The sequence below is a fragment of the Limanda limanda genome, chromosome 1 (genome assembly GCF_963576545.1).
Source record: "Limanda limanda chromosome 1, fLimLim1.1, whole genome shotgun sequence".
NCBI lineage: Eukaryota > Metazoa > Chordata > Actinopteri > Pleuronectiformes > Pleuronectidae > Limanda > Limanda limanda.
This window is the reverse complement of record NC_083636.1, coordinates 3,547,911-3,565,890: the sequence shown is the minus strand read 5'-3', so window position 1 is coordinate 3,565,890 and position 17,980 is coordinate 3,547,911. Positions and strand designations below refer to the sequence as shown.

The 17,980-nt window shown below is 45.9% G+C and overlaps 1 protein-coding gene across 1 annotated transcript; it reads left to right on the top strand.

Annotated features, from left to right (window-relative positions):
* Nucleotides 1-1,413: 1,413 nt before the first annotated feature.
* apba1b (amyloid beta (A4) precursor protein-binding, family A, member 1b) lies at nt 1,414-15,354 on the top strand. Its single transcript, XM_061078412.1, has 12 exons — nt 1,414-3,234; nt 5,395-5,709; nt 6,464-6,503; nt 6,701-6,846; nt 10,413-10,445; nt 10,692-10,778; nt 10,894-11,094; nt 12,014-12,193; nt 13,283-13,495; nt 13,575-13,694; nt 15,053-15,193; nt 15,283-15,354. Exons 1-12 carry the CDS (start codon nt 1,414-1,416, stop codon nt 15,352-15,354), a joined length of 3,369 nt encoding a protein of 1,122 aa, XP_060934395.1.
* Nucleotides 15,355-17,980: the final 2,626 nt, after the last annotated feature.

The window sequence follows — 17,980 nt, the reverse complement described above, 5'->3', positions numbered from 1 at the left end:
CAAATATATGGAACCAATAATTAAAAGTGCTTTTTCCTAATAAAGCCATTTATCACCTTTTCTAGAATAACTTGATTTCAGAAACCTCCAGTTTTAAACTCCTCTCTCTGACGTGGACCAGCGACACACTCGGTGATGATGATGAGATAACTGATGTAAACACTGATTGTCTTGTCATATCCAATAAGTATCAAAACTGGCTTTCTCACTCGCATTTATTATTCATGTCACTGCCCCCGTCCACTCGTCTGAACCGGCTCTCATCAGATACAAGAGACACATCCCTCCTCCTCCTCCTCTTCCTCCTCCTCCTCCTCCTCCTCCTCTTCCTCTTCCTCCTCCTCCTCCTCCTCCTCCTCCTCCTCCTCCTCCTCCTCCTCCTCCTCCTCCTCCTCCTCCTCCTCCTCCTCCTCCTCCTCCTCCTGTGCCATCTGCCAGCTGCTGGAGGACGGATGAGTGCGGCTCAGATTAAAGTGCAGTGCACACACACCCAGATGAATCCCAGAGGATTTAGGTTTTCGCCCTCGGCTGGAAACAGGGAAGCAGGGAGTCCCCGGCCTGGTGCTACATCGCCGTAGTAACCGGAGACTGTAAATAAAAAATGGAGGTTCGGAGAATTAAGGCCGAACGTGGAGGAGCCTCTGTGTGTGTGAGGAGAAATGACTCATCTGGATCTCTGGTCTTCTTCTGTGCAGCACGAGGTTCATTTTGTGAATATCAGTCGTCTGAATATGATCAGGATATGGAGACGTTTCCACTTGGTGGTGATTTCCTTTGAGTGTTTGTGTTAATTATCTGTAAAAGCTACATGAAGGAAATCAAAACCTTGATGAAAGTGATTTTCAGTTCGACGCATGATTAAGATATTGATGTTTTCAGAGAATTAGCTGAAGCTGTTTTCCATAACCACTTTCTGGATGCATCTTAACACCCCCCCTGTGTTTAGTCGAGAGAATTAATTTTGTTCCAGTTCATTCGTTCAGTTGAACAAACAGAGACACACAGGAAGTCGTGGTCCACTGTTGTGTTTTGTAAAATATGAAAAACAAGTCGCAGGAACCATCTTTGTTCTGTCAGATCAAAAGTCCCAAAGCTAAAAATAATCTATTTAATATTTGTTGACAACATTTTTGATCAAATAATTAACAAACTGATCAATAACTGGTATTTGTTTTAAATCCAAACAAATCAAGTCAGGAAAGAAGACACATCTAAATACTTTTTAATCTCTTATATAATAGATATTCATCCTCTAACATCTCTTCTCTTTTACCTTTTATTTTGAAATCCCTCCTTGCATCGATCATTTCTGTAACTACTTCCTGTCTCTGTCTCTCCAGGCCGAGCTGTGAGCGGCGTTTCGCTGGAGACAGAATGTTCTGAGAAGCCGAGTCGCATCACGCCGCCGCCGCCATGAGCCACAAGTACCAGGGGGAGGAGCCGGAGGAGGAGCCGGGCGAGGAGCACAAGGCGCCTCCGAGGAGCCGGCAGCCCAACGGCACGCCGCGCGGGGAGCCGGCGCCGCCGCGGCGCTCCTGGAGGCCGTGCCAGATGCTCCACCAGGACGGCGAGCCCAACCCCCTCCATCACCACCACCCGCACGAGCATCACAACCCACACCACCACCACCCGGCAGCGGGTCGCGGAACTGCTCGCCACCGCCGGCGCCCTGGGGAGGGGCCGGCTCAGAGTCCTGATCAGGTGTCAGAGGTCACGTCTTCCAGGCCGGACGCCGGAGAGAGTCGGGGGGGCGATCCACTTCCTGCGCCGCCGCTGCGCCCGGCCGTCGCTCGCTATCGTCGTATGGGCGACCCCAACCCCCGGCTCAGAGGTCAGACACCGAGGCAGCCAATCAGAGAGCAGCAGGACTCGTCACATGGGGAGGGCGAGAGGGAGGGGCCAGCGGAGGTGCAGCAGCGCTCTGCAGACGAGGCCGTAACCGACCAATCACAGGACAGAGCATCTCCTCACCTCGCTCCTGTTGCTGTGGTAACGCCCGCCCACCTCTCACCTGCGCCCGCCGCCAGCAACGAGCAACCTCACCCCCCCCACGCTCCTCACGCCGCGGCGGAGGAGGACCAGAGAGCGGCGTGCGAGGAGGAAGTGGAGGAAGTGAAGGAGAAGGAACAGGAAGAGGCGGAGGAGGATGGAGACTGCTGCCCGGCAACAGGAACCTCCGTCTCCGGGCAGGCGGTGGTCGGGGGGGCGGAGGAGAGCGTGGCGGCGAGGGTGGAGGAGGACCAGGAGGAGGCGGCGGAGGACGCGGCCGCTCAGGGAAGTGAGATCACGGATCTGTGCTCGGACACGGAGAGCGCGGCGTCGCTCAGCATGGACGGCCCCCTCCACAGCCCGCCGCCGCTCCAGTCCCCGACCCCCCCCTCCTCCCCCGACCTCCCTCCTTTCCCCCAGATGGACCACTTCAGCGAGGACGCCAGCATGAGCCCGGTGCCCGACCACGACCACGACCACGACCTTCTCCCGGAGGACGAGGACGAGGACTGCTCCGAGTCCTGCTCGCTGTCCCGCTCCACTTCCTGTTCCGAGTCGTACCCGAAGACCTACGCCGAGTTCTACTCCGAGTCGCATCAGAAGTCGTACCCGGAGCCCGAGTCCTACGCCGAGCAGAACTCTCATCCCAACTCGTTCCCCGAGCCGCTCATGACCTCCTACCCGGAGTTACCCAGGGAGCCGTGCAGGGCGTCCAACCGGAGGGGCGGGCGCCACGAGGCGAGGGAGGAGTCGAGCCGGGAGGCGTTCACCAGCCACCGGGAGGAGAGGGTCTCCCCGACCTCTCCCACCAGGGGGTCCCATCACGTCCCCAGGCAGGTCAGGGACCGCCGAGCCCACCACCCCCCCCTGGACCGCTCCGTGGGCTGCCGGCTGCATCACTACGACGGCCAGTCGGACGGCGAGGGCGACAGCGGACGCCAGAGCCCGATTCCCAAACCCCACCGGCGTGCAGCGAGACAAACGGAAGCCCGGGAGAACAAGAGCCCGTCGTCCGGGCACAGCAGCTCCGCCGAGGCCCTGGAGCCGCTGGGCGTGGGGGGGGCGGGCCCTGGGGACGCCATCAGCCTGGCCATCAAAGACATCAAAGAGGCGATCGAGGAGGTGAAGACGAAGACCGTACGCTCGCCATACACCCCCGACCAGCCGGTGGAGCCCATCTGGGTGATGAGACAGGAAGTGAGCCCCACGGAGGAAGTGTACTCGCTGCAGAACGCCACCGGACGCGTGAGTCTGATTATTCATCTGTTAAAATAAGAGATTAACGCAGAGCTGCAGCTTCAGTATCTGTGTTCGCCTCCAGTCTGACCTGCTCTCGCTTATTGTTTTAATATTACACCAACTAAAATATATATTTTTAAGCTATCGTAGCGTCCACGCTTCCACAGGACACGGAACTTCTTCGTGGTTTAGTAACTTTTATCTTCCTCTACACGAACACGTGCACTTCTCGCTCTTACTCCGTCACTCGCACACATCAACAACACTTCACTTCCTCATTGAGCCCCGATCCCCGAAACAACCCCATCCTATTGGTCCAAACAGTCACATGTCCCACCCCGACCCCTTCACTGACCCTCAGGATATCAGAACGCTCCTTTAACAAAGTGTTTTACTGAACATACGTCAAAACCAAACATAGGGTACTTCTTATTGACATTTAGAATAGATACAAATTTGCGATTATTTGCGATTAACCGCGAGTTAACTATGACATAAATGCGATTAATCGCGATTAAATATTTTAATTGTTTGACAGCACTAGTTAAAATATCGTGCAGATGAGACTATTAATTTAAATCAGATGTTTATGATCCTTGTTCTTTCCTCTTGTGTCGGTGACGGCTCGGAACCAGGTTTTTTTTTTTTTTTAATATTCTTTATTTTTTTTTGACAGTTGTTTACAAAAACTTACATCAGCAACTCAAGGGCAATTTTCTTTCTTCTGCTGTCAATTCAAAATTGGGAAACTTTGTACATTCTGGAAGAGGTATAGTGCGTTATACATGTGGACAATAATCACAGATCAGTAGAGAAAAACAAATAAATGAATGAAAACAAGCCGCATAAAAAACAACAAAATGTTAGAGGTTTCGGAACCAGGTTTAAAACGAAAAACAGAAAATAAGCAATAAAGGAAAATGCGGAAAAACCCATTTTTTAAAAGTGTCCCTGAAGAGAACAAACAAAACGATGAGGTTTAGATATTCTTCACCTTTCAGTGGCTCTTTGTTTTTAAGGGAAATGTGATTATTCACTTTCTCTCCCGTTGTTAAATGAAAAGATCGATATTTATATATATATATATAAGTATGGAGCCTTTCTCTGTCTAAGAGCTGTTTTTATTCTGATGTGTTTTCTTTGTTTAAAACACTCGATCAGAAATATAAAAGTCACAATTCAAGGTCTCATATTTAAGAGATATTTTATCTCTCTTTCTTATTCTTTTACAAAAAGCTGATCTGTTCCTTCAGTCTGAGCTGAGTGACTTTCCTCCAGGAGTCGGATGTTTGCTGCAGAGATGCAATGATTCAAATCCGTTGTTTATGATCCTTGTTTCTTTCCTCTTGTGTCGGAACCAGGTTTATGCTGAAATACCAGATTGTTTGTGCTGTTAAGGATAATTTTTAAAAGTGTCCCTGCAGAGAACAAACAAAAAGCTGAGGTTTAGATATTCTTCATCTTTCAGTGGCACTTTGTTTTTAAGGGAAATGTGATTATTCACTTTCTCTCCCGTTGTTAAATGAAAAGATCGATATATAAACTATATAAGTAAGGAGCCTTTCTCTGTCTATTCTGTTTATTCTGTTGTGTTTTTTTTGTTTAAAACACTCGATCAGAAATATAGAAGTCACAATTTTAGAGATATTTTATCTCACTCTTTCTTATTCTTTTCCAAAAAGCTGTTCAATAGTCAATAGTCAATCAGTAGCTTTATTGTCAATTTACTTTACATGTTCAGACATACAAAGAAATCGATAAAACGTTTCCCACTCTCCCACGGTGAAACATATAAAGTGCACAGGCACAACGGATGAGACAACAAGACATTTCCTAATACTTAATAAACATACAGATAAATAAACATACAGATTCACGTACAGCAGCATAAGTTAAGTTTCTGTAAAGTAAAGTAAAGTGCAGACGTATGTCCCTTCAGTCTGAGCTGAGGGACTTTCCTCACGGAGTCAGATGTTTGCTGCAGAGATGCAATGATTCACGTTGATGTCATTGCTTCCAAGAAACTTTTACAAACACATTTACATCCTTTCCTCTCATTGCACCGAGTGTCACTTGGATCAAATCCTAAATCTTTAAACCCAGAAGAAGTCTTTAAGCTTCATAACTTTCTTTCTTTGTGTTTCCTTCTCTCAGTCGTCTCCTAAGTCTCCCTCTCAGTCCGAGCCGGAGTCTCCTTCCTGCTACGCCTCCGGTCCAATGAGAGAGCAGCTCAGTCCTCGGAGGCCGGAGTCGTCCAGGTCCCTGCCCCCCCCCCAACACTACCACCAACAACACAACCCCCCCCACCACCTCCAGCAGAGGGACGCCACCGCCAGGCCGCCGCCGCAGACCTACACTCAGGCGCCACCACACGCACTCACGGCGCCGGGTCAACAGCGGCAGCTTCAGACGCTTCCCCCCCCACAGCCGAGGCCACAGGCGGAGCCACAGTCGCCTCTGCAGCAGCCGTCGGCCGAGGAGGTGAGAACACGCCCCCTGGTGTCATCAGAGATTTAAGTTCTCATGTGTAGAAAAGTAAAGGAATCCTCTATCAGCTGGTTCTGCGTAGTTTATACTTCAGACTCTAAATAAAGATGGGTTAGGGTTAGGGTTGGCGGCCATCTTGCTAGGGGGCATCTCGCTCACCCATAACATTGTGTTGGTAGTGGTAAATAACCATAACTTGCTCAATTTTTGATTTTTAAACGGTTTGGTTTGTTATAAACGTCAGAGATGTAGATATGACACTGCATACTTATGAATAATTATGTTATTTTCTATGAATAATTTATGCAGTGTCATAATAACTACATCTCTGACGTTTATAACAAACCAAACCGTTTAAAAATCGGTTAAAAATTGAGCAAGTTATGGTTATTTACCACTAACAACACAATATTATGGGTGAGCGAGATGCCGCGTAGCAAGATGGCCGCCGTGTGGTGACGTCCGGCTCCGTTGGCCGGCAACGCAGACGAGACATCTAGTCTTTATATATGATATCTATGATGAACGCTGCCATCTTGTGCTGCTGTGTGGGTTTAAGAGCTGAACTGCCTTCAGCCACCAGGGGGCGATCCAGACGCTACAACCATCTTTATTTAAACATAACGTCAGGGGTGAAATCATGTGAATCTACAGATTAATATTACTAACATTTAAACAGCTCACAGTCAAAGTCCTGCAGAGTTTAAATGAGTTTTAAAGTAGTTTCTCTTTTCTTGTGTCTTCTCAGATTCGCAGATCTCTTCCCTCTTTTCCCACATTCGTGGACGGTGAGTGGATTATTTCCTCCTCCATCATTTTTCAGGATGAATTCTTGAACATGTTTATCAAATATGTAAAATTGTTGCAGGTGTTCTGTGTAGTTTTGCCAGAAAACTGTCATATCTTCACTTTTTGACCTGTATGTGTGAGTGTGAGGATGTATTTGTGTAGCTTTGCCCTAACGAGTTCTCCCCGGTCGTCACAGTCCTGGGACCATGTGACCCCGAAGACCTTATTGACGGCATCATCTTCGCCGCCACTTACCTGGGCTGCACCCACCTGCTGTCGGAGAGGACGCCGACAAAGAGCGCCCGCATGCAGCAGGCGCAGGAGGCCATGAGCCGAGTGAGGGTGAGTGAACGATTCTTCTGATTCAGTTCATACAGGAGAGAGGTGAAGAGTCCAAGGGGCTCGAGTGCAAGCGAGAGTAGAAGCTGCCACTCGGGATCTGGTTCTGTCTGAGCTCCACTAACATGGAGGAGGCAGGGTGTGGGACCTGTACTGTAGTCGGCCACCAGGAGGCGATGGAGGCTTTGACTTCAATTGTGCAGATTCATCATGGCGTCCATCTTTGTACAGTCTGTAGTGGGAGCGGCTTTAAGATCCTTCATTTGGCCTTTAGATGATTTACTTCATGACAGAAATAAATCAAACTGAACTGAAATAAAACAGCAAAGGGGAAATATGATGAATTATGTGGTAAATAGGATCAAATCTATTATATTAGTTTGTATTGAAAGGCTAAATGTTGTTTTATAGTTTCATATGTTGGCAAATAAGTCAAATGTATATATATTCCTCTCTCTAAATAGATAAAGTAAAAGCTTCTGGATTGTGTCTGAAATGACATGTTTCCATTAGATGGAATATCACAGCCATAAAAACATGGATTCTGTTGTTCCTCTCCGACACTGTGGAGTATTGTCAAAGACCTTAACGCCTTTTAAACACATTATATTTACTTCAGATCCCTCAGAGCTCAGATATCAAAGCTGAAGCTCTTTGTTGATTTATCTCCGGCCGATTCTCTGACTCACTCGGACACGACGTCGATGATGTAACGGAGCTTTGCTTCACATCTCCGTCTCAGAAATCTACAAACCTTCAGCAGGCGTCTCAGCCGGCGGCAGAAGATCCTGGTGCACAAAGAATCTTCCTCACATGGCTGCTCCAGTCAGACCAGCTCCTCTCCTGAGCGTTACATAAACCAGTGTTCCCAGTCCGAGGAGAGCGGAGGAGCCACTCTCTGCTCCACTCGCAGCGAGCCATGGCAAACACGCACGGGGGGGGGGGATGAATTTTTAATTTCGATCACAAGAAGTCAAACTACATCATTTATCATTTCCCCCAAGAATTTGAGTCGTTCTGCCAGGGTGAATCACTGGGAGTCGGTGTAGGTTCTGGTGAGGAAGACGAGCCGGCTCGACATTTAAATGTTGGACCGTGTGAAAGACGGGGGGGGAACTCTGCTCTCCGGTCGGTTTGACTGACAGTTCCAGGACAGCGCCTCCGTGAAGGTCTGAGGGAGCCACAGGGAGGAGGAGGAGGAGGCAGGATGATGATGAAGAACATGCAAAAGTCATCTCTTCTTTAGAAGGAAGGAAGAGAAAGAGGTTCGTGTTTTAAGAAGCCGAGCGAGCTGTCGTCTCTGAGATGAGATGAAGGTTCGGAAACAGAGAAGTCAGCGCTTTTATTATTCAAATCACCAGATGACCTGATATAAACTGTAGTTTGACTCCAGTTAAAAGCTGTGATCCTGCATCTTTTTTTTTTTAACAATATGTTTATACGTTTTTTTTAGGTACAAACTAACCAAACCAAATTAAGTACAAACAGACAAATACTAGGAGTAAGTAAGAAATTATGAGGAGAGGCGATGGACTAGTGGCAGAAACTTGGCCTATGGGCAGAAAAGGTCTCTGGTTCGTCTCTGGTTCGACTCCACGGAGAAACAACAAAAAGACGAACCTGGATTGATCTGTCCAAAAATCCAAGAGGATTCTCCCTACCCTGTCTAGTGCCCCTGAGCAAGGCACCTTACTCCCCCAACATCTGCTCCCCGGGCGCCGTACATGGCTGCTCACTGCTCTGTGTGTCCTGCACCAGATGGGTTAAAAGCAGAGGTTACATTTCCCCTTGCATGTCTGTGCATGTGTTTGGGACAAATAAATGTATCTCGTAAACTGTAGTTTGACTCCAGGTAAAAGCCGTGATCCTGCATCATTTTTTTTTAAGCAATATGTTTATTAGGTTTTTTCAGGTAATTAAGTACAAACAGACAAATACTAGGAGTAAGAACGAAATTATGCCGTAATGAAAGGAAAAGAGAAAGAAAGAAAAAACTAATAAAATAAAGGCATAAAAACAGAACAAAAAACAAACAAACAAAACTAACAAACAACTCAAGACAATGAAATGTATTGATGCATCACTAGTACACAAAAATCATTTAAAAAAAAGAGGTGAGTGGCCTATTGTGAGTCTCACAGCTGCTCTTAATCTCCATCAAATTGAGCAAGGTGGTCTAAGAACGGCTGCCAGATCTTGTAATATTGTTTAATATTGTTTGTCAAACTGTATCGGGTTTTCTCCATATGTAACAGAGAAGTAAGTTCTGAAGAGTGGCACTGCTTCTGCATCCACAGCCTTAGAATCAGTCTCTTAGCAATTAACATTCCATACATGACGGTGTGCTGTATCTTGAGTAGGGTTGCAAAATTCTGGGAATATTCAAAGTTGGAAACTTTCCATGGGAATTAACGGGAATATACAGGAATATACAGGAATATACGGGAATTAACGGGAATAAACTGGAAATGTTGTGGGTAATTTATACTAACTGTATTTACCTTGTCATTTACAGACATAAATATAAACATTTTGTTTTGTCATAGGCTGATTTGAGCCCTGAGGAAACTTTGGGCACTTGACTATATGCTTCTGCATCGTTGTGTCATTCTTAACATAGGTCTTTGCACAGTATTTGCAAATTTACACAGCCTTTCCTTCTACATTGGATGGGGTGAAATGTCTCCACACATGAGAGAGTGCACGTGGCATTGTTCTGTAGAATAAGATGAGAAAAAAGTTTGTAAAAAAACACTAATGCAATGCCAGAGATATAAATAGTTAGCCAAACAATTGGAATCGTCTGTAAACATATTTTACAATTGATGGATAAATGAATGGAAATAGTCTAGATGAACAGATGAACAATCCTCAATCAGCATGATAATATATTTTCCACAGTAATATCATGGAAACTTACCTGACTAGTCCTTCACTCTACAGCAGGCCTCAGTAGCCCTGCTGTAGAGTGAAGGATGCTGGGAGTTATCTGTGCATGTGATGGAAGAATGACCAGTGGAGGGTTGAAACTCAACGTTCCACACATCTTTAAAATAGAGTTTTGAATGATGGTTTTATTGCTCAGCGTTTAATTTGCATGTTTTATTTTTTAAATTCCCAAAATTCCCGAGCGTAATATTCCCGTGGAAAGATTCCGGAAAGTTTCCCGAAATTTACAGGAAACTTTCCGCCCCTTTGCAACCCTAATTGTGAGCCTTGAAAACGACAAAGACACGTTTCAGGGAGGAAAGTGGAGACGCAGGAAGAGATGAAACCTGTGATCTGTGAGGAGGCGTCGACCAGGAACACACGAGGCCACGCCTCCGTCCGCCGGGTCGAGCGTGTCACATCGATAGAGAGAAAAACCTCTGATCATCATCTCAGCTGCAAAGGCCTCGGGTCGTCTGCCGCTGTCAGAAGTGATAGACAGTCACATCACTGTCCTCCCACACACACACACACACACACAGACACACACCCTATTGTCCATTAATTTAGCATTTGAAATGGAGGCAGTGGATCCAGCTGTTTCCTCTCGGTCTCTGAGTCTGTGTCTCTGATCTCTGCAGGCGGCTCAGAAACAGGCGAAGAACAGGAAGAAGGTGAGTTCTGCTGGATCTTCATGTCAAAGATGATCTGCTTGTATCTGTGACTCCCACACGTCTGCAGAGTCCTGGTTCCTTACATCCCTCTGTCTTCATCTGAAATGGTTTTGTGTCTCCGTCATTTGTCTTCATTAGAGTTGATGTTTTTCCGACAGCTGTGACACCTGCTCTCCTCCGTCACTGCTGTCAATCAGCCTGTTGCTTCCTCCGGTCACTTCTTCTCTCGTGGTTGTTTCTCTGCAGAGTCCCGACGCCGAGGCTCCGTCCACCGCCGAGGTCGACCTCTTCATGTCCACGCAGAGGATCAAGGTCCTCAATGCCGACACTCAGGTAGGAAATGATAAGAAAACGTGTCCACCTGACTTTACATCATCTCCAAACACCTGAATCCTCTAAAACTGGAGGTGATGGAGTTATTAACCTCGTGTGTTTTGCGTGTCCCCAGGAGTCTCTGATGGATCTGCCTCTGAGGACCATCTCCTACATCGCCGACATCGGGAACATGGTGGTGCTGATGGCCCGGGGGAAGATGGTTCGATCCCGCAGCGCTCAGGACAACCTGGACCACGCCGCCGAGCAGACCACCATGAGCCCGGACGACCGGCGCCTCTACAGGATGATCTGTCACGTGTTCGAGTCCGAGGACGTGAGTCAACGATTCCATAACTTCTAACGTACAGGTTTTTAAACCACTGGGGAGTTTGCGTCAAACCTGTAGTGAACTTCTGTCTCTTCTGGTTACGTGAGTTACATAGATGTTATCATTAGAAACTTTCTGTTTTGAAATCAGTATTTGGTTTTATTGTCTCGGCAGCGAGGGAAACCAGAATATCTGAATTTGGGGATGAGCAAATAGAAACGTAGTTAACTGGGATCATTGCAACGTATTTATTTTAAGGGAAATTACTAGTTTTTGTCGCTGGAAGTTAAATGAGAAGTTGTTTATCTTAGTTTAGCACTGGAAGATCTGGGCAAAAATATACTTTCACTGTAAACTATAATATACTTTCTGCTCGACTACACACATCAGAAGTATCTCTGCTCTGATAACAAAGGTAAACAAGAGAACGTGTAATAAACAGAAACTATGATATCCATGTTTCCTGTTTGTCTCTTCCGGCTGTTAATCATCTTTAAGTAAAATACTAGAAATAATATATAATATAATATATAAATACTTATACGATACAGTAATCATCAAGTTAAAGTCTCTCTCTTTCTCTTCACACTAAATGTCCAGGAAATATCCAGAAATATCAGATACATTAAGTTATAATAAACAGTTTATACCTTTAAAGACTTTAGATTGTAAGTCAGAACCTGGAGTGTTTAACTTTTTAATAACTTTTAAAAGTTATCGCTCACAAGCTTCCTTCTCTCTCTCTCTCCTTCACACTCAAACAATGTCCAGGAAATATCCAGAAATATCTAATAAATGAAGTTATAATAAACAGTTTATATCTTTAAAGACCTTAGATTGTAAGTCAGAACCTGGAGGGTGTAAGTTTTTAATAACTTTTAAAATTTATCGCTCACTATTTTCCCTCTTTCTCTCTCTCTCTCAGGCCCAGTTGATCGCCCAGTCCATCGGCCAGTCGTTCAGCGTGGCGTACCAGGAGTTCCTCCGCGCCAACGGCATCGACCCCGAGGACCTGAGCCAGCGGGAGTACAGCGACCTGCTCAACACCCAGGACATGTACAACGATGACCTCATCCACTTCTCCAAGTCGGAGAACTGCAGAGACGTAAGTCCGCCAGCAGGGGGCAGCGACATCACAGGATGGCGACGTTAAAACCTTTAAAAAAACAGCTGGAATCTAAAAGAATATTCCACTTGAATATAGATATATGTAAATGTGGAGCAGACGCCTCCGGTTTGAATCATGAACTTGAAGGAGTCGTGATTGTTTTACATGAGCAGCTGGTTCCTGAGTCACGTCTGTGAGACAGTTTGGAAAAAAAAGGACATTTCAAGTCCAATACCTCAGATTCTGAATCGAGTCTGAAACGCTCGACCTCGTCCGACCTTCAAGATTCAAGATTCAAGATTCAAGATTCAAGATTGTTATTGTCAAATGCCCATAACTGACAATAAAAGATAAAAGATATAATAAGAGACAACATGAAGCAGTCGCTGGCAATGAAACACTTGGGTCACAGGATCTCTTTAAGCAATGCTCAGTAATTTCAACCAAAACAAATTAAATAAAAATAGAAATAGTATAAAATAGAATAAAATAGAATATCAAAATTTAAAATAGGAAATAAAATATATATATATCTAAATATATATCTTTACAGATCTAAAACAATAGGTCAATTTGTGCAGTAGTGCAAATATTAAAATATGCTTATTACAGTGACGTAAGCCTCGGCTCCTCCCTCCTCCTCCTCCTCCTCCTCCCTCCTCTTCCTCCTCCCTCCTCCTCCTACTCCCTTCTCCTCCTCCTCCTCCTCATCCTCCTCCTACTCCTCCCTCCTCCTCCTACTCCTCCCACCTCCTCCTCGTCTTCCTCCTCCCTCCTCCTCCTCCTCCCTCCTCCCTCCTACTCCTCCTCCCTCCTGCTCCTCCTCCTCCTCCTCCTCCTCCTCCTCCTCCTCCTCCTCCTCCTCCTCCTCCTCCTCCTCCCTCCTCCTCCTCCTCCCTCCTCCTCCCTCCTCCTCCTCCTCCTCCCGCTGTCGTCTCTCATCTCTCACCATCGCCCCGTCGGCTGTGAGGATCTCGACCCGTCACCGTTTCAATGTTTCTCCTGCAACTGTTTGAATTTGTACCAGTGAATTTCACATGAACACATTCCAGAGTTCAGAGCCTGACTTCCCCCCCCTCTCCGCAGGTTTACATTGAGAAGCAGAAAGGAGAGATCCTGGGCGTGGTGATCGTGGAGTCGGGCTGGGGCTCCATCCTCCCGACCGTCATCATCGCCAGCATGATGCACGCCGGGCCGGCCGAGAAGTCCGGGCGCCTGAACATCGGAGACCAGATCATGACCATCAACGGGACCAGTCTGGTGGGTTTACCGCTGAGCACCTGCCAGAGCATCATCAAGGTACATCGCTGCTTCCTTTTAGGTTTCAACTTTATTAGTTTATTGTGTAGCAGCTAAAACATCTCCGTCTTCTCCTCAGGGTCTGAAGTCTCAGTCCAGGATCAAGATGAACATCGTCCGGTGCCCCCCCGTCACCATGGTGCTGATCCGCAGGCCCGACCTCCGATACCAGCTCGGCTTCAGCGTCCAGAACGGCATCGTGAGTATTGTCGTGGCAATTTCTACAATCCCAACTACCAACCAAGAAACCCTTTAATGCTCGAGCATGGTGCATACCACAGGGTTGAGTTTGAAATATGCACACAGATAGAAAACAGTTCATTACTTTTATACCTTCGGCTAACCCCTCCCATACTGGAGGGGGTGTGTTAAACAGTCAAAGGTTGAGATCCTTTGATCACATGAATACAACAATGCCTAGTCGAGAGCAATAAAGCCAATATACAATGTAGCACAGGAAAAGCAGAATGATCAAAGAGAACAATCAGACAAATATACATTCAGTTTCTACAGGAAACACAGCATGATCAAAGAGAGGAAACATACTAATATGCATTTAATGGCTACAGAGGAAATTTAGGTTACAGTGTGTAGAGATTCAATCATGATCAATCAAAGGGGAAATAAACATTTTATTATGGTCAACTGTTATATTTCCTTTACAGTATTCACACGACTGGAACAGACACAGAGAAATGTGTGCTCCTCTCGTTATAAACAGATTTTCTATTATTGTACAAACGAGCGCCGGTTTCTCAGCAACAGACGAGGGGCGGAGCTTGAATCTGTTATTGTGTGTGTGTCAAGATTCAAGATTCAAGATTCAAGATTGTTATTGTCAAATGCACAGAGACAACATGAAACAGTCGCAGGCAATGAAATACTTGAGTCACAGGCTCTCTTTAAGCAATGCTCAAGTAATTACAATCAAAAAAATAAAATAGAAATAGAAATAGTATAAAATAGAATAAAATAGAATAAAATAGAATATCAAAAATTTAAAGTAGAAAATAAAATATATATATCTATATAAATATAAATCTTTACAGATGAAGAGAAAAATAAAACAACAATAGTGCAATCAGAATCAGAATCAGAATCAGAATTCTTTTAATTGCCAAGTATATATTGACATACAGGAAATTGCTTTGGTGTGGTTATTGCACATGAACAACAATATATATATATATATATATATATATATATATATATAAATATATATATAAAACAATATAAAATGAAACAATATATACAGTGAGAGAGTTATGGGCATGTACAGTGCTAAGGTGCAGAGATTTTCTGGAATAGGCGATGACCGTTAATATTCATTTACAAGGAAATCAGCTTTGTGTGTGTGTTGTTGTGTGTAAAAGTAACTCTGGTGACTTGTCAACTGAGGTTAAACTAAGTTAACCTCTTAGTAAACTGAACAGTTGCATATATTGGAAATATTTGTGCACTAGTGTAAATATTCAAATATGCCACGGTGCTGGTGCAAATGTGCAAATATGCCATGATGGTGTGTGTGTGTGTGTGTGTGTGTGTGTGTGTGTGTAGATCTGCAGCCTGATGAGAGGAGGCATCGCCGAGAGAGGCGGCGTCCGCGTCGGTCACCGCATCATCGAGATCAACAGCCAGAGCGTCGTGGCCACGCCTCACGAGAAGATCGTCCAGATCCTGTCCAACGCCATGGGCGAGGTGAGGAGAGGCCACGCCTTCAAAACATCAGCGGAAACGTAGAAAATTAATCTGAAGCTTTGATTTGACTTTTGTCTGAAATGTTGCAGATCCACATGAAGACGATGCCGGCGGCGATGTACCGTCTGCTGACCGCACAGGAGCAGCCCGTCTACATCTGAACACACACACACACACACACACACACACACACATCACTGTCTGTCGTTACTACTGTCAATCATCTTTGAGTTAACACCCCCCCCCCCTTCCTCTCCGTCATGTTTGATATCACTTGACTAGCCTTAACCTGTACGGTGTGACCATGTGAACACGCTGGAGGCAGATTATCGATTCTCTCACTAGGCCGAGTGTTAACGTGACGTCTTATGTTTGACCAAAGAGAACTTGTGGATTTTATTGTGCATACGTAGGCGGCAAAGAGTAAAAAATTACGACCTTTTGGTTCAATAGCTGTAATAATCTGAATGTACTCAAATCATGTTGGACCTATCAGTTATCAGGGCGACACCAGTGATACAGGACTTCTGCACTGAAGCGATGGAGGAATGCATGTACAGTTCTGCTGAATAAACTCTAAAGCAAAAAGATCGGGAGCTCGGAGTGGTTTTTGTTTTCCGACAGGATTTGAGATGAAGGCAGGAGGACGTTGAGTTTCCAGTTTGAAGGAAACAGGATGAGACAGCGAGGAGGGAAAGAGAAACATCTCGACCTCGGCCGCTGTCGTTCTGAAACGTTTTCTAGATCAGATGTGACACTTTTCTGTTAATTCCACAGTTCGACCTCCGAGTTCAAACTGAATCTGAGACGTCAGAGGAGTGAAAACACGAATGTTCATCATTCAAACATCTTCACGGACGTTACAAACAAGTTTAAAAGCATTTAACCTTCTTAAATAACCAGGAATAATAAGTGGAATTCTAATAAGACACGATGTAAAAAAAAGTATTTATTTATTGAATTTCCTGTAACACTTGAGATCACAAACTAAAAAAAACAAAGCGAAGAGGAGGGAGGAGGAGGAGGAGAAGAAGGAGGGAAGGAGGAGGAGGAGGAGGAAGAGGAGGAGGAAGAGGAAGAGGAGGAGGAGAAAGAGGAGGAAGAGGAGGAGGAGGAAGAGGAAAAGGAGGGAGGAAGAGGGAGGAGGAGGAAGAGGAGGAGGAGGAGGAAGAGGAGAAAGAGGAGAAAGAGGAGGAGGAGGAAGAGGAAGAGGAAGAGGAAGAGGAAGAGGAAGAGGAGGAGGAGGTGGAAGAAGAGGAGAAGGAGATCGGATGTGACACTTTTCTGTTAATTCCAAAGTTCGACTCTGAGTTCAAACTGAATCTGAGACGTCAGAGGAGTGAAAACACGAATGTTCATCATTCAAACATCTTGACGGACGTTACAAACAAGTTTAAAAGCATTTCACTTCCTTAAATAACCAGGATAATAAGTGGAATTCTAATAAGACACGATGTAAAAAAAAGTATTTATTTATTGAATTTCCTGTAACACTTGAGATCACAAACTAAAAAAACAAAGCGAAGAGGAGGGAGGAGGAGGAAGAGGAAGAGGAAGAGGAGGAGGAGGAGGAAGAGGAGTAGGAGGAGGAAGAGGAGGAGGAAGAGGAAGAGGAAGAGGAGGAGGAAGAAGAGGAGGAGGAGGAGGAGGAGGAGGAAGAGGAGGAGGAAGAGGAGGAGGAAGAGGAGGAAGAGGAGGAGGAGGAGGGAAGGGGGAAGAGGAGGAGGAAGAGGAAGAGGGAGGGGAGGAGGAGGAAGAGGAGGAGGAAGAGGAAGAGGAGGAGGAAGAGGAGGAAGAGGAGGAGGAGGAGGAGGAAGAGGAATAGGAGGAGGAAGAGGAGGAGGAGGAGGAAGTGGAAGAGGAGGAGGGAGTGGAGGAAGAGGAGGAAGAGGAGGAAGAGGAAGAGGGAGGGGAGGAAGAGGAGGAGGAGGAAGAGGAGAAGGAGGAAGAGGAGGAGGAAGAGGAGGAGGAGGAAGAGGAAGGGGAAGAGGAGGAGGGAGTGGAGGAGGAGGAAGAGGAGGAAGAGGAAGAGGAGGAGTCGGAAGAGGAGTCGGAAGAGGAAGAGGAGGAGGAAGAGGGAGGGGAGGAAGAGGAATAGGAGGAGGAGGAAGAGGAGGAAGAGATCGGATGTGACACTTTTCTGTTGATTCCAAAGTTCGACCCCGAGTTCAAACTGAATCTGAGACGTCAGAGGAGTGAAAACACGAATGTTCATCATTCAAACATCTTCACAGACGTAACAAACAAGTTTAAAAGCATTTCACCTTCTTAAATAACCAGGATAATAAGTGGAATTCTAATAAGACACGATGTAAAAAAAAGTATTTATTTATTGAATTTCCTGTAACACTTGAGATCACAAACTAAAAAAACAAAGCGAAGAGGATGGAGGAGGAGGAAGAGGGAGGGGAGGAGGAGGAAGAGGAATAGGAGGAGGAAGAGGAGGAGGAGGAAGAGGAGGAGGAGGAAGAAGAGGAGGAGGAGGAAGAGGAGGAGGAAGAAGAGGAGGAGGAGGAAGAGGGAGGGGAGGAGGAAGAAGGAGGGGAGGAGGAGGAGGAGGAGGAGGAGGAGGAGGAAGAGGAAGAGGAAGGGGAAGAGGAGGAGGAAGAGGAGGAAGAGGAAGGGGAAGAGGAGGAAGAGGAAGAGGAGGAGGAGGAGGAGGAGGAGGAGGAGGAGGAGATCGGATTTGACACTTTTCTGTTAATTCCACAGTTCGGACTCTGAGTTCAAACTGAATCTGAGACGTCAGAGGAGTGAAAACACGAATGTTCATCATTCAAACATCTT

What these genes read in the sequence shown, in the direction of transcription:
- apba1b (XM_061078412.1), top strand. Translation starts at nt 1,414, where the DNA reads ATGAGCCACAAGTACCAGGGGGAGGAGCCGGAGGAGGAGCCGGGCGAG. An exon ending in AGGCCATGAGCCGAGTGAGG is followed by an intron (nt 6,847 to 10,412) that starts GTGAGTGAACGA and finishes TGATCTCTGCAG; the next exon opens with GCGGCTCAGAAACAGGCGAA. An exon ending in TCAGCGTCCAGAACGGCATC is followed by an intron (nt 13,695 to 15,052) that starts GTGAGTATTGTC and finishes GTGTGTGTGTAG; the next exon opens with ATCTGCAGCCTGATGAGAGG.